The sequence below is a fragment of the Leucopleurus acutus genome (genome assembly GCF_964270905.1).
Source record: "Leucopleurus acutus genome assembly, chromosome: 19".
NCBI classification, from domain to species: Eukaryota; Metazoa; Chordata; class Mammalia; order Artiodactyla; family Delphinidae; genus Leucopleurus; species Leucopleurus acutus.
Window position 1 is genome coordinate 9,276,370 of NC_139161.1, and position 15,518 is coordinate 9,291,887.

Sequence of the window (15,518 nt, forward strand, 5' to 3'; positions counted from 1 at the left end):
GTATAAAGTGGCCTTCCTCTTGTTCCTCTGCCCAAGAGCAAAGAAAGACACATTTGTTAGGCTCTTCCTGGAAAATGCAAGGAAAGAAAAAAAAATGTTCTTCATTTTAGATCCTGCAGGACCAACCAGCAGTACAGGGTTGAATAGTATACCCCAAATTCATGTCCATGTGGAGTCTGTGCATGTGCCCTTATTTGGAAATAGGGTCTTTGCAGATGTAGTTAAAGATGAAGTCATACTAGATTTGTTTGGGCCCTAATCCAATGACTGGATACAAGAAGAGGGAGAGTTAGACATAGGCACACGGGGAAGACAGCCATGTGAAGACGGAGGCGAAAACTGGAGTGATGTGTCTATAAGCCAAGGAACGCTAAGGATTGCTGGTGATCACCAAATGCTGGGGAGAGGCAGGGAAGGATCCTCCCCTAGAGACTTCAGGGGGCACATGGCCCTTGCTCATATCTTGATTTGGGACTTCTGTCCTCCAGGACGGTGAGAAAATCTGTTTCTGTTGTTTTAAACCCCCTAGTTTGTGGACCTTTGTTATAGCAGCCCCAGGAAACTCATACGAGCACCAAATGTCAAACAGGGGGCAGTTGTGGAAAACAAGAAGGAAATGCAGCAGGCACAGAAAGGAAAGGCTTGGATGAAACCAAGGAGGAGACAGGAAGGAACACTTCCTAAGCATCCTCCTCCCACCTGGGACAGGAAATGGTGGCCAAGCCTTGCCGGGCTCCACTTTCCTCATAGCGGGGGTGTGGGGGGTTGGATGGGGGTGAATGTGAGAGGTCATTTTGAATCTTGCTGGTCCCAGGGAGACCCTGCTAATAATACTAAACCTGTGACATGGTCTTGTCCCTACCTCATGACAATCCATGAAGTCGGTTTTGTTGAGATCCCTGTGTATAGATTAAGAACCACGGCTAGACTGCTAAGTACCCGCCTAAGGTCATTTGCCAGGAAGCAGTGATCTGGGACACACACCCAGCTTTCCTGCCACACAGTGGCGCTCTGCCCTCTGCCGGTCCGGGGCTCCTGTGCCCATGTCCGGTGTCTCGGAAGGGTTGGCACATGCTGGCCATGGGCAGGGATGCTGCAGCCCAACTGCCTGGGTTTGGACCCAGCTCTGCTCCTGGTTAGCTGTGTGACCTTAGGCACGTCACGTTACATCCCTGTTCTGTAGTTCCCTCCACTATAAAAATGGGGACAATAATAGGAACTAACTCATGGAGTTGCTGGAGAATTAAATGCGTTCCTACCGTCCACGTGCTTAGAATAGTGCTTGGCGTGTCAGAAGCAGGCCACGAAAGTATGTGAAATAAATAAAATATGTGGGTGAAGGTTCTTTCCGTGCAGGGTCGGGGCCAACAAGAGGGCCTATGGGAGGTGAACCTTTCTTTATTCTTACTCCACAGGCCAGGGGGAGACCAAGGCCAACAGCATTCTCATGCAGTCCTTGTCTGTTTCCCACTGAGCCCTCCAGAGACCAGCAGGGAGGGCCGCTGAGACCAGAGAACAGAGTCCTGGGCAGGCTGACTCAGTTGCTCGAATCCTCCCTCCAAGGCCAAGAACACCTGTGATCCTGGATCAGGACAGCTTTCTCCTCCCAGAGGAAAGCTCGGAGCCCTGCCATCACCTCGCCGCTGAATCCTGGTCAGTGTTCTGCCAGTTAACTGTGTTGCTCACAGTGGGAAGCTAGACCGGGGTGATTCATCATCACGCATCACCCCATGGAAAGCTCATCTACAGCACGTCGGAGGGATGGTACTGGGTGTTGCGTTTACAGACGGAGCTCAACATGTGCTGAGCGGCCTGTGCACGCAGCAACGTGCCCAGCCCGGGCACATCCAGGAAGTCCTCCAGGCATCTCTGGCCATTTCTCCATCTTTCTCCCGGGGGCCTGCAGCCTCTACCGGTCTTCTGGCCCTTTTAATTGCTTCCTCTCCAGATGTCTCTCCTACCAGTGACAGAGTCCGGCCTGATTGTCCCAGGGCCTTATATATTCTGCCAGGGTTGAGGCCCCTCCCCTCCCCCACTCAGGATGGACCAGCTCAGTCCTTACCCTGGTGTGGGCACAAGGTCTCTTGTTGCAGCTGGGCCCCTTGGCTGACCTTCTCAGCTCCTACTCTAAGGCTGGAGAGGCCTGGCAGGATGCCTGCAGGCTCCTCCCCTCCACTCCAGGGCTCTGGCCAGAGCCTGGTCAGGGTCCTTGCTGAGTTCCCAGCCAACCCCTGGAGTGATGGCCTGAGGAGTCCAGTGGGGAAACCCCAGTGTGTAGGGCAGTATTCCATTGACTGTCCCCACCCCCTGATTGGGCAATGCCGGCTGGTCTCTGAATAGCTTCTGGGTGGCCTTCCCGCCAGACCCCCTTGCCTACTTTCACCAGGTGCCAAGGAACACTGAAAAGGGCAGCGAATGGCTAGGGGACCACGCTCAAAAGCCAGCCTGCCTCCCTCCCAAGCTGGCTCCTTTCCCTCCAGCCTCCTTTTCATAGAACTGTATTACAGAAGGGGATATAGAGGTCATCTCATCCCTCCCCTGGCTTCCAGAAGGAATAGTTTAGAGTGATATTGGGGTTCTCTGAGGCTTTACGCAAAACTCTGCACGTTGGGTTGGCCAGAGGTCTCACTGGAGTTTCCTTGGCAATTCTGTGTCCATTGGGAACACGAGCCCTGAACGTCTGAGGCTCCCAGACGCTGGGAGATGGGATGACCCTGGCGTTCCCTGCAACCACTCCAAGTCTCTATGGATGGAATGGCAGCCCCAGGACTGTCCCCCAGGGCTGACTGGTCTCTGATGAGAGCCCGGTGTGGATCCAGCTGCCATTTGGGTCCCTTGGGGAGCTTTCACAGTAGCTGCTAAACGGAGGTCCTGGATGGTGGGGACTCACACACACAGGTGCAGGTAGTGGTGGAAAGGGCAGGCGATCAGTGTTCTAAGTCTGCTCCTTCCACTCACCGTCTGTGTGACTTGAGGCACGCCTAAATCTCTTGACACCTTAGTTTGCTCATCTGGAAAACGCAACATATTTCATTTGAGCTGCCTCACTTACCTCTGAGTTATATAAGGAGGGAAGAGCGAGATAATATATTAGGATGTGTTCTGAAAAAAACAAAAGCGCTATTCATGCCAACACAATGTATTAAAAATAAAAGATGCCGGGGCGCAGTGGTTGAGAGTCCGCCTGCCGATGCAGGGGACGCAGGTTCGTGCCCCAGTCCGGGAAGATCCCACATGCCGCGGAGTGGCTGGGCCCGTGAGCCATGGCCGCTGGGCCTGCGCGTCCGGAGCCTGTGCTCCGCAACGGGAGAGGCCACAGCAGCGAGAGGCCCGCGTACCGCAAAAAAAAAAAAAAAAAAGAAAAGATGCCTATTTGCTTCCCGAAGTAAAAGTTGTAAACGATTTAAATCATATTTTAACGACTCCAGAAACCCCTTTATTTAAAGACATTTCTTTCTTTTGTACAGTCAGGGGTCAAGCATTTGGTGGGCTTCCACTGGGCGCCACCGACTCTGCCGGATTTTGTGATGAATGTAAAAAGCTGGAAGATCCAGTGCCTGGTGCAGAGTAGGCATTCAATAAGTTATCATCGAAGGAATGAATAAGAGAGTTCTTCCTTCAGAGAGTTCATAGTCCAGCCTGGAGGAAACTGGCAACCACCAATGAGAGGCAGAATTGGAAGAGGGAGAAGGGCTGTCTGGGCTGGTGGGATAACCCCAATGTGAAATGGGCTCACAGGTGAGCACAGGTGTGAAGCCTATGGTGGGCAGGTAAGGAGACCACCTTGATGGGAGGAAGTAAGTCTCCCAGTGTGGTGTGGAGTGGGTGGGCGAGTTGAAGACAATGAGCTTTCCTCTAGGGTGAGAGTCTGAATGTATTGGAAGCGGCTTAGAGGAAAGTGCCGTGGGAACCAGTGTGCATCCTACGGGGAAGGGCTGTGTGCGTGACGTGAGGATGAAACCAGTATGTTTAGAAGATGAGCCTGGCATGGAAGTGCCTGATGGGGACACACCAAACTTCTTGAAGTTCCCCAAAGCCTTCTTTTCCCTTTTTTGGCCATCTCCCTGTTTCTGATCATTAGAATGCCCCGCTGTCCCACGCCTGCCAAGGGAACACCTGCTGTTTCCCATCACCAGAGTCACCTCTTCTGGGAAACCACTGTAGGTCATTTCCTCCTGGGGGCCTCCAGATGTACCCTGTATACCATTTTATTTTTATACTCATTCCTTTTTAGGATACTTATTGGTTTTCACGTCTGGTTCCCCTTTCAGACTGTAAGTCTCTTGAAGTCTGAATGTTTCCTGGTTGGCAATGATCTCTCCAGCATTGGTCACAGTGCCCAGAACAGGGCTCCCACCTGCATTGATATCACCTGGGGCACTGGGCAGGTAAGCATCAGGTACTAATAATGCACCCTAAAGCTCAGAAACGCTGCAGCCCCCATCACACAACTTCGTGGGACCTCCTCCCACAAAGCTCATACTGTGAATAGCGCCCCCTGTGGTTGTGTACACATCACATCAGCCTCCTGGTTTTTGTTTGTTTGTTTGTTTTGCGGTATGCGAGCCTCTCACTGTTGTGGGTGGGCTCTCCCATTGCGGAGCACAGGCTCCGGACGCGCAGACTCAGCGGCCATGGCTCACGGGCCCAGCCGCTCCGTGGCATGTGGGATCTTCCCACACCAGGGCACGAACCCGTGTTCCCTGCATTCTCAGTCGGACTCTCAACCACTGCGCCACCAGGGAAGCCCCCCTCGTGGGTTTTATGTTTCATGTCTATACCTTCATCATCCTATACATTATGGATACCAAATAGCATTTTCTGTATGAAAAGAAGATTTGGGGGAGGCGAGGTGAAAGAGAGGAAACATTTTATTGTGTAATGTAAATAACGAACTTGCATCGTTTGTTTCTTCTTTTAAGTCTAGGTTTTCCACCTTTCTCTAAGGCTGGGCCTGATTATTACAACGAATAGCAGCTGTGATCGTATTTACGAGGAGAGCGCGCAGTTTTAGTATTCAGAGCCCTGGCTTCAGATGAGAGCCGGGGGCCTCTGATTCTCTCTGCAATGCAGCCTTCCAGGCCACTGCTGTTGCTTAAGGCTGTGCTGCAATCCGGAGCACTCAGGAGTGGGAAGTCCAGAGTTCTCCCCACTTCTGGGAACAGCCCTCCATCCCCCTCCCCGCGCCAGCTTCCACAGGCAGTCCTCATGACAGTGGGTCAGGCTAACCCAGGGTTTCACAAATGCCTGGCCTGTTCCCAGCACAGCACAGCTGGGAGGGCTCAGCACTGGGGGAAGGAGCACCGTCCTCCTCCCCCTGCCATCCTCAGGCTGGGGCCCAGGGGCTGGAGCCCAGCAGAGGGAAGGGCTGCACTTGTCTGCACTTGCCCCAGTGCGGGCAGTGATCCTGGGCCTTCCCTCCCTGCTGATTTCCCAGCTCTGGCTTAGTCAAGTTTCAAGGAGGATATTCCCTTTCCCGGGAAGTGAGGAGGATCCAGGCTTGTCTTCCCCAAAGGAAGAGAGTGGTCTCAGAGTCACCTGAGGAGGTGTTGCGTATTGAGATTCCCCACTCTCCTTGGGGCTTCTGATTCAGAAAAGCTGAGCTTGGAGTCCGGGAATCTGCAATTTCATCCACTCCCTGGGGACTAGCCGCAGGTGGTTCTTTGGCTTTCATGAGCCTTGGGAGGGAGGCAGCTCTGGGAGGTGAGAAGGGTTGAGCCAAAAAAAGCCCTGTTTTCTCAGGTAGGACCTCCGGCTCTCTCTAATGAGCTCCATGACCCTGGAATAACTGCCCTTGTAATCCAAGTCTCACTTTCACTATCACTGAAATGGATGTGTGACCCGAGGGAAGGGTGATCAAATGTCCTGGACATTCAGGGCTACTAACCCAGGACAAGCTGGTCACCGTACCTGAGGATGAGACAGGACTGTGGATGTTCAAGGTACTGGAAATGTGACTTAAAGATGAGTCTTTGCGGCACAAATATCAGACTGTTTATTTTATTTACATTTTAACTAGTGTCTGTCACTTCCACTAAATCTCTGGAGAGCAGGAGTAGCAGGGCCTTGTCTTGTTCACACTCAATCCCCTGACACACAGGATGTGTTAATGGGTACTCGCTGAGTGAATGAATGAATGAGTGAATGAGTGACTGACAGGCAGGGGCTGGGGGGCTCCAAGGACAGTGGTCTGGGGGGGAGGGGCTGCCGGCCTGGAGGGGGGATCTCGGCTCCCCTGGGAAAACTTGATCCACTCATGGCCGACAAAGAGTCAGGGGTTTCTGAGCAGCCTCCCCTCGGAGGGGTCAGTGACCCCCAGGGACGACGGACTGCCTCCCTCCCTCCCTCCTTCTCTCCTTCCAGGAGCCCCGGGCGCGCCGGTCCATCCTCTCTCCTCCCTCTCCCGCCCCCCACCCCAGGGAGGTGCGCCTGGCAGCCTCCCGGCCGAATTTCCTGGCACTGGTCTGAGAATAAACAGCACTCTGCGCCTGTAATTCCGTTGCCACGGCGACCGCTCCGCGGGCGGCGGGGGCGTGTCGGGGGCGTGTCGGGGGCGTGGGCTGTCCTCCGCGCTCACTCTCGGCTGGGCCGCTAAGGCGGCGGCGGCGGCGCGGGTCCGGGAGATGCCACCCGCCGGGCTCCGCGCGTACATTCTTCGCATAGCTCCATCAGGGCTCCTGCGGTGTCCGGGAAGTGACTCTTCCTGGCAGAGGCAGGCCTCCAGAACGACGCGCCCGCCTGCCCGCTCGCCCGGTGGCCGCCGGATCCGGAGGGGGCGGGACGCGGCGCGGGAAGGTGCGCCCGGGACCGGGTTCTTCCCACCTCGGCCTCGGTCTTCCCGGTCCGCCCCTGTGCACATTGTCCCCCACCCCGCAGGCTTCTGTCTCTGCTTAGACTCCCTCTGTGGCTATCTGACTCTGCCCTCTCTCTCTCTCTCTCTGCCTGGTACTCCGGCGGTGCCCCCTCCCAAATATCCTTAGACTAGGACACACGTGCCCGCTTACTTTCCATCTCCAGCTCCCCTGTCTGTGGCCTCCTTCCTTCCCTCCCCCAGAGCAAGCCTCAGAGTTCCCGTTCCTGGCTCTAACTCATCAGGAGGCCTGCCCAAAGACAGCACCACCGGGGAGAGGATAAGGACCTCTTGGGGGTAGATTCCTACAGCGCTTGAAGCACGGTAATAGGGCCCACGGTCTGGGGAGCTCCATCTCCTCCCTTTCTGTTGGCCAGGGACCCCCAGCTGGGCTTAACCCCCTGTGCTTAACCCCCTTTGAGACTCAAGCCGCAAAGAATTTTCCCTATGCCCTGCAGGACGCTTCTCAGCAAATCTGGGAACCAGGTGCACCCCTCCTCTGGCGGCCAGGACAGAGGGTCGCCCACAAAGTCCTCTGGAGGAGCGGTGTCTGCCTCTGAAAGGACTGAGGAGTACAGAAAGACTTCTGCAACACGGGTTGCTATGAGGAGGGAAAACAGGGAGAAGTGCTGGTGAGCAGACCAGTCTGAGAGATTCTTGTCCTGATGTTGCCGTTAGCTGGCTGTGTGAAGTCCAGTAAGTTGCTTTCCTTCTCTGGGAGTCACTTTGACTTGTCTGCAAACCAGAAGGTTGGTCCGGTCTGTGGTCTGAAAATGGAGAGACCTATGGGAAGGAAGAAGGGTGGGGTGGGCAGCGAGGGAAAGGAGTCAGGGGTCTTCTGCCTCTGAGTTCCACCTCCAAGGGGTAGGGAGAGCCACTTCCCCCCTGCAGGCCCTTCCGTTAGCACCCTCTAAACTCTGGACATCCTGGCTAAACAGCTGCCTTCTGGGCCTAGGACGGGCCTTCGTGTGCTCTGGGTTCCAAGGTTCCATCGAGGCTGTCAGGCCAGCAGATGGTGGGGTGGGGAAGAGCCTACCAAAAGTCTCCCGGGCTCTCGTCCTCCTGCGAGGCGCTGGGGAGCCAGGCCCTACTGGGTCCCCTCACCTGACCTTGTGCTCTGGGAAGGTGACCTTGCCTGGGTCTACATTCCCAGTTCCAGAGGTGGTAGTCTCTCTGGTGTGCTTCCTAACGTGCTCTGTCTACTCAGTGGTCCCATGCCTGGCCTCGCCCTTTCTCGTCACTTTAGGTTATTTTCCCCAAAAGTCCAGGAAATGGGAAAGAAAAACGACTTTGTTTATTTACCCTCAGTTGCCTTTTGGACACTGATTCCTGAGCAGCTTATCGGGGGCCAGGAAGAGGGCTGTGGCATTTGTTTCAGGCATCCGAGGCAGAGGAGGGGATGGGGCCCCTGACTTGGGGAGAACACTGATCCAGCTGTCAGGCTTGGGGCCTTGGGGGAGAAGAAGCATGGAAGGAAAATGTCACAGAGCAGCACTTTTAGTTTGCCTTTTTAGCAGAACCCTAGTGCTGAGTGTGGGGGTGGGGGTGGGGGGGCGGTTACCAACCTCTTGACTTTGCAGGGGGGACCCACCTAGGGGCAACCCCGGGCATATTCTTTGTGCTTACTTAAGGGAGGCAGAGAGAGTTCCTGGGCTTTGGAAAAATCAAAGGCTCCCGGATTCCTAACCTGTGTCTTTCCCACATTCCCAAGAGGTGTGTCCTCGGGCAGGTTGCCTAACCTCCGTGAACCTGAGATGCTGCCCCCAGTCAGCCAACAAATATTTACCGAGCACCGTTCTAGGCATCAGAAGTGACCCGTCCAAGTCCCCGCTCCCATGGAGCACACAGCTGGGCCTGAGAATATGCGGTGATAACACCAGCCTCCTGGGGGTGGCTGGGAAGGTGACCACCGACCCAGGTGGTCTCTGAGTGCCCAGAGGGTGCGAGTGGCTGAAAATAGGTGAATAGATGGCTGCTCTTATTGGGAGGTATGTGGCCCCATCCACTTCTCAGGCTGGGGCTCCTACCCCTGGGGAGGGCCCCACTTAGTGCAGGGTTTGCATCGGGACTCCCCCTCCCCCCACCTCCCATGGACCCGGCTGTGCTGAGGTCACGGGTCGCCTCCAGGACCCCATAGTCTGGGCTCTCTCGGAACACCTCCCTGACGAGGAGCCCAGCGCCTCTAATAGCTTGAAGCCTCTAACAGCTTTGACCACAGCTCAGTTCATACTCCCTGCAAGCCCTTTGAAGCGCTTCCTTCGAACTTGCTTTGCATATTCTGGTCAGATCTGAATCAGACTAGCAGGAATTACCCCTCTCGGGACAGTCTAGGTGGCTGCCTTAGCTTGTCAGTGACGTGAAGCCGAGTTTGATTCCATCACAGGGAGCGCCAGGGCAGCAAGGCGGTAGAGCCGCCGCCCTCTGATGTAGGGTGTAGCTGTGGGTGAAAGAGCAAGTAAGGCAGAAGGGGCGGGGGAGAAAGGCTCAAGTCAGGTTCTTCATTAAAAAATAGTGCTCTTTATTATAAATTACTGAAATGTTTCTGTTTTGAATATAAATATAAATATGTGCAAAGTCTGACTTGGGTTGTTGGTATTTTGGTAAGTTCTTCAAGCATCTCCTGTCAGCCTCGAAGGCCTGGGTGGGGGGAGGGGAGGGCTGGAGGTGGAATCTTTATAAAAGACAGAGTGATTGAGGCAGATTGTAAACATTATTAAAAAACAAAAACGAAACCCAAACAAAATAACAGGAAAAAAAAAAAACACCCCAACACACAGCTGCCCCACCCAGCCCAATACCTGACACAGAAAACTTTGTGTGTTTAGTTTTCCCCAAAAAAGAACAGTTCCAGGTAATTCCATCCCCGCTACATTCCTGTAAGTTTTCACTGATCAGTGCTATTGCAGAGCGGGAGCAGCTGGGTGGCAGGGCCTCTCGATGACTTCCTGCCTGTGCCAGTCCCCCAGGGTGAGGAGGGAGGGCTGTGCAGGGTCTGGGGGGCTGTGGAGCCTTGTGGCTCTGCTCTGGCCAGAGCCCAGGCACCACTGGCCAGCCAGTACCCACTGGGCTGGCATTCTTCCTGCGCTCAGGTGGAAGGCATGGATCTCTGCCCCCTCCCATGCATCTCTGACCTCCCCCGCCGAATGGTGTGTGGCCGGTGTACGCCCCTCTGAGAATCTCTTGGCCTCTGCCTGGATTGGCTGAGTGTGTGGCTTCTTGTGTGCCAGTCCCTATCCATGGGACAGGGAGCATTTAAGGCAAATCTCCTAGCCAGATATAGTCAGGAGGCACAAAGTAGAATCCCCCATCTTCTCTGTCCAGGATCTGGGCTCAAAGGTGGCTCATCTCCTCCATCTCCTCCAGCCCCATCCCCCAGGTGCCGAAAGGTATAGCACGGGTGGGGAAAGAAGAATTGACCAGCCGTCCATCCTCTTCCAAATGCCACTCCCCCCTTAAAACAGGGGAAGGGCCCTGGGCTCTCCGGCATTAGATGCACTCTAGGACCTGTGTTTCTGGTGGCTGTCCGAACGGGGAGGAAGAGGGGGAGCGGAAAGGTCCCCTTCAGGCCACCCCTTGCCCTTCTCCCCTGTGTCACAGGTGGAGCAGGCAGCCACCCTCCTCACCTGGGCTGGGCGATGGGGGTGACCATTTCCTTGGCCAGCCGGTAGCCCTGGGCCCCTGAGGCGCCCTCTCTCTCATCCACCCTCTTCCAGGCCCGCGACCTGCTCAGATTTAAAGCTCTGTTTAAAACCAAATCAAAGAGCAAACAAGTTCCGTTGGAAAGTTCGAAGATTCCCCGGCAGTTCTCACCAGTTCAACACGCCCGCAGTGTCCCCCGTTTGGAAGCGCAGGGGGGTCGAGAAAGCGGGACAGGAGAGAGAATCCACTGAGGTCGTTGCTGTGGTCCCCCTGGGCCCGCCGGCTCCTCCGGAGAAACTGGCGTGGGGGAGGGGCGCTCAGGTGGCTCTCCTCCTCCCCTCAAACACATTCCAGGTACCGCCCGCCCAGTTCTGCAGGGGGAGGACCGGAGGGAGGGGCCTGTCCGCCCCCTAGCTCACCCAGAGCTGCAGGACTCTCACGGCTGGATTCTTGTGCTTATGCCATGTGCCATGGAGGAGAGGGGACCCGGGCCCCTAGCCCCTACCCCTGCCCTTTGCTCTCTAAAGGGGGGCATCGTACTGGTCCAGGAACTCCCGAATGGGCCCAGGCAGCTGGGTGACTTTCTCATAGGAGTCCAGGTGGCCGTTAACGGTCTTCCGACAGAGATGTTGGAGAGTGGCCACGTTGGAGGAGAGGGGCCGGCTCAACACCAGAGGGATCTTCTCGCCCCCCGAGTAGATGTAATAGGCTCTCCTGGGGGGGCTCCCCGGGAGCGGCTGGGCCGACGGCTGCTCGGGCACCTCGGAGGAGGGCGAGGAGGAGGGTTCAGTTGGGGGCGAGGAGGAGGGTTCAGCTGGGGGCGAGGAGAAGGAGGGGGCGCCGGAGGGCGGCATGTAGTGATGCACCAGCTTGAGCACGCAGTCAAAGCGGGGCACTGGCTGCGTGCTCCGAGGATCGCTCTGCAGCGAGAAGCTGCCCCCCTCGCACTGGATGCGCAGGTTCTTGGTCCCCGACTGCGTCTTGACGCTGAGCGTGAAGAAGTGGCGCTGATCCGAGCTGTCGCGTATGAGGAAGGTGCCGGCGGGCTCGGCGCTGAGCAGTAGGTTCGCCTCGCCGCCCGTCACGGCGCTCCAGTAGAAGCCGCTCTCCTGCAGCTTGCGCACTGCGTTCACCACCAGCTGGTACTCGCTCTTGGAGCTGAAGGTCTTGAGGCGCAGGCTGGTGTCCAGGGGGCGGCTCATCCCGGCGGCGGGAAACTTGCTGTGGGTGACCATGGCGCACGGAGCCAGCGTGGATCTGCGCGGCGGCGGCTGCAGCTGCTCGGCGGCCTCCGCACAGCGGCCGCTACCGCATCCCGGGGAGCTGCGGGGAGGAAGGCGCGCGCCGCGTGAGTACCCGGAACCCTCCAGCGCGCCCGGCCCACCCCGGCTCCCCTCCCTCCGCCGAGCGGCCGGGACACCAGCTGCCCCGGAGGCGCTCGCCTGGGCCCTCGTTCCGACCCAGACACCCCACGGAGCCCGCCCAGCCCCCGCCTCCAGGCAGCCCTTTCCCCAGCGCGCACTGGGAAGGCGCCGAGTGGGAAACTCGGGCGCGGAAGTTGGGTCTCCAGGAGCGTGGCCGGGGTGGGGAGCGGGAGAAGGGCCCCTGGGACGCTCTGGACGCCGCTCAGTCCGGTGGCCCCGGGCGGCAGGGACGGAGAAAGAAATCCGAGGCATGGGGGTAGGGAGGGGTCACAAGAAGCCCGAGGGCCCCAGCCTGGGTATTCCGGGAACCTGGGATCTCCGGCTTCCATCCGCTCTGCCCCCTATCTCGTCCCCTCCCTGCCGGGAATGACCCGGGAAGGGGAGGGGAAACCGGGAAAAGCTCCCGGGACTAGTGAACCGACCCCCCCCCCCACGCCGCGCCCCTCCTTCCTACCTGGTCCCAAACCGAAGTCTCTGGCCTTGGGGCTGCCCCTCCTACGGTCCCCAAGGCGCGGCGGCGGCGCGGTGGCCAGCGGTGGCCCGCGCTGCGCCCAGATGTTGGCGGTCGTGAAGTCCACAAAGGGCCCTCGCGCGCGCGTCCCTCGGGCTTCGCCGGGACGCCCGCCCTGCCCCCTGCGCGCCCCCGGGCTGGTCGGGCGGGGGCGAGGCGAGGGATCGCGGCGGGAGCTGGGCCGGGCGGGCGGCGTGCGGGGCCGGAGTCGCGGCGGCGGCGGCGCGGGGAGTCCGAGTCGGAGCCGGCGCTGAGGCCGCGCTCGCGGGTATATACGCGGCCGCGGCGCCCCGCCCCCCGATTCCTGGAACTGCGCGGCCGGCCTTCTTGTAATGTTTAGTCACTACTCGCAGCAATGAAAGGCTGTGCGCGGATGGGAGGGAGGGGCCGCGGGCGACCGAGGGCGGGCCGCGAGCAGGGCCAGAGACCCGCAGAGACGCGCGCAGAGACAAAGCGCAACGCGAGGCAGCCGGGGCGGCCGGCGGGCTAGGCGCCAGCCCCGGCGGCGCGTTCCTGGCAGCGGCCCCTCCCCCGCGCGCGCTCCGCCCCCAACTTCTCATTCACACTTTCCCCCTCCCTTCTAAGAAGGCCAGTTTCTGGCAGAGGCGGGGGCGCCGCTCCCAGAGCGCGGGCAGTTCCAGGAGGCCGAGCGGGAGAGGCTCCCGGCTCCCCTTCCCTTTTCTCGGACCTCGTGGGGAGACCCCCTCGCCCTCCCGCGCCCGCCCGAGATCCCGATCGCGGCCCCAGGAGGCCCATGCCTGCCTCAAGGGAACGGGGGACACCCCAAGGCCGGGCCGCGAAACTGGGACCGGACCTGGGAGCCCTGGGGGGTGGGGACGCCCGACAGTCACCTGTGGGCATGTCCCCGAGGTGAAGCCGGGAGTCCTAAGGGTGGAGGGGACGCAGCCTGAGTGGCTGCTGTCCGGCCTCAGCCCATCGGCCCACCGATAGGTTCTTTGCCGATGCAACACGGGTGCCGCCTCCCACCACCAAAAAAACACAAACAACAACCGCTTTCGCACTTCTGGGTCTCCAAACCTGCGAGGTGAGGTGTGGGTCCGGCCAGGTGCTCTTAACGCGGCGGGACTGGCCCGAGGGCGAGCGATGGCCCCACCCCGCGCCCCGCGTCCGCTAGAGGGCGCCCTGGGGTCTGCTAGTTGGAGCGGAGTTTGGTGCTGCTCTCCCCCCCACCCCCAAGCCCTGGAACGGGAACCCGAAGGGGCGGTGGGGAGGCTGGCTCAGGAGCTGGGGCGGGAGGGACCTTCTCGGGGGACCGAGGAGAATTCACATCACAGTCTGGAGTTAGACCTGGGAATAAAAGTCTAGCAGTGGAGGATTTCCGGAAAGCAGTTTTCACTTCAGCCCGCTTCCAGATAGCCCGGGACAGCCTAGAATGTGCGCCCCCTCTGAGTGTCGGGGCCCGATCTCTCCCCGGGGGTGAGGAGAGGAGGTGATTGAGGTGAACAGCGGATCTGTTCTTGGTCACGTCGGCGTGGTTGTGGGTGGTCTGAGCTAACCAGGGCCAGCTTTACAAAGGATGGAAAATTTTGCCATCTGTCCCCAAACAGGCAGTGGGGTGCTGGAGACACCTGAGAACTAGCTTAAGTGGCACTTAGATTGTCATCTCTCAGGACTCAGGGGCTGAGAGCTTTGGACGCTGCCCTTTTCCCAGATGCCATGCCACAGAATATACGGACTCAGAAAGGAAGGGAGAGATCCTCGGGGGTTTAGAACTCGGAGACACGGCTCCTTTGCTTCTCTAGGAGCTGATAGGCACCTCACTGCGCCTCCAACTTGCCGCTGCATCTTCGCTCTGTGCCATCACTTCTCTCCCCCACAGATGTCAGGGGACTAAGTGAGATGTGGTCAGGACACCCAGTCTCTCTGGAATTCAGCTTTGCCATCCGTAAAGTAGGAATAATAATCTTTTCCCATCAGAGATCTGAGATTAAAAAGACAAGAAAAGATTCTGCACATCAAAATATGCTAGACATGGAAGTAATTCAGTGCAGTTCCCCCTTTGGATTCTGTTAGAGCAGTAGTCAGGAGGAAGTCTTGTTACTCCTGCAGAGGGGGAAATTGATTTATTCAACACACTTCACAAATATTGGACTCTATGTACCAGACATTGTGCTGGGCATTGACATATAATGACGAATAAGACCTAGTCTTTGCCCTCCAGATACTTGCGGGCTAATGAAATGGATTCTCCTTCTTTGTAGAATCAGGAGTTCATTCTTTTTCTCATCCATTGCTCAGGAGGCTGCCACCACGACCATCCACTGCTGTGCTGAGCCCCGTGGAGGACAAGGAAGGCTCACAAGGAATAGCCCTTGAGTTAATGGATGAGAAACTGCTTTGTAAATTATAAGGCTCTGGGGCTTCCCTGGTGGCGCAGTGGTTGAGAGTCCGCCTGCCGATGCAGGGGACGCGGGTTCGTGCCCTGGTCCGGGAAGATCCCACATGCCACGGAGCTGCTGGGCCTGTGAGCTGTGGCCGCTGAGCCTGTGCGTCCGGAGCCTGTGCTCCGCAACGGGAGAGGCCACAGCAGTGAGAGGCCCGCGTACCGCAAAAAAAAAAAAAAAAAAAAAATTATAAGGCTCTGACACAAGTTAGATTCATTCATCCATTCCAAAAACCCTCACTGAGTGCCTACCTTTGCCAGGCATGGGGCAAAGCGCTGGGAACACAGAAGTGCTGGGTGAATCCTGCAGGGATACAGGGGAGGTGAGGGGACATGGGGCCCCCAAGTGTTGAGCGTCATGAGAAAGAAGTGGTTGTAATTATGATCCTATGAGACTGTGATCATTCATTCTTGGGGGGAGAGGGGGTCAGAAGTGAGGGTGGGAGAGATAAGGAGGAAGAAACAGCCCCTGAGCTTGGGATTCCCCGGTCTGGTTGGAGAGACTCATACCTCTGAAATCGGTAAGTCCTAATATCAACAGCACGGTACCCAAGTGAGCCTGGGCTCTGTCAAGGGCCAGCAGCAAAGGCTGCATGACTGGTGGGGAGCATAGCGTGGGCCCAAGAGTACCTGGATGATTTAAGGAGCAGAGAGGAGGGGCAGGGTCATCACGCATGCCCAGCGGCCTGA

General features: G+C 57.7%; 1 protein-coding gene and 1 long non-coding RNA gene across 2 annotated transcripts; one reads left to right on the forward strand and one right to left on the reverse strand.

Annotated features, from left to right (window-relative positions):
* Window positions 1-1,486: 1,486 nt before the first annotated feature.
* Window positions 1,487-4,382, forward strand: LOC309974964. The gene is made up of 3 exons (XR_014326935.1): window positions 1,487-1,653; window positions 3,468-3,770; window positions 4,272-4,382. It is a non-coding gene; the product is annotated as an uncharacterized lncRNA (long non-coding RNA).
* Window positions 4,383-8,942: 4,560 nt separating this feature from the next.
* Window positions 8,943-12,643, reverse strand: SOCS3 (suppressor of cytokine signaling 3). The gene is made up of 2 exons (XM_082860333.1): window positions 12,368-12,643; window positions 8,943-11,812 (listed from the first exon to the last, which is right to left on the reverse strand). Exon 2 carries the CDS (start codon window positions 11,722-11,724, stop codon window positions 11,011-11,013), a length of 714 nt encoding a protein of 237 aa, XP_082716459.1. The 5' UTR covers window positions 11,725-11,812; window positions 12,368-12,643; the 3' UTR covers window positions 8,943-11,010.
* Window positions 12,644-15,518: the final 2,875 nt, after the last annotated feature.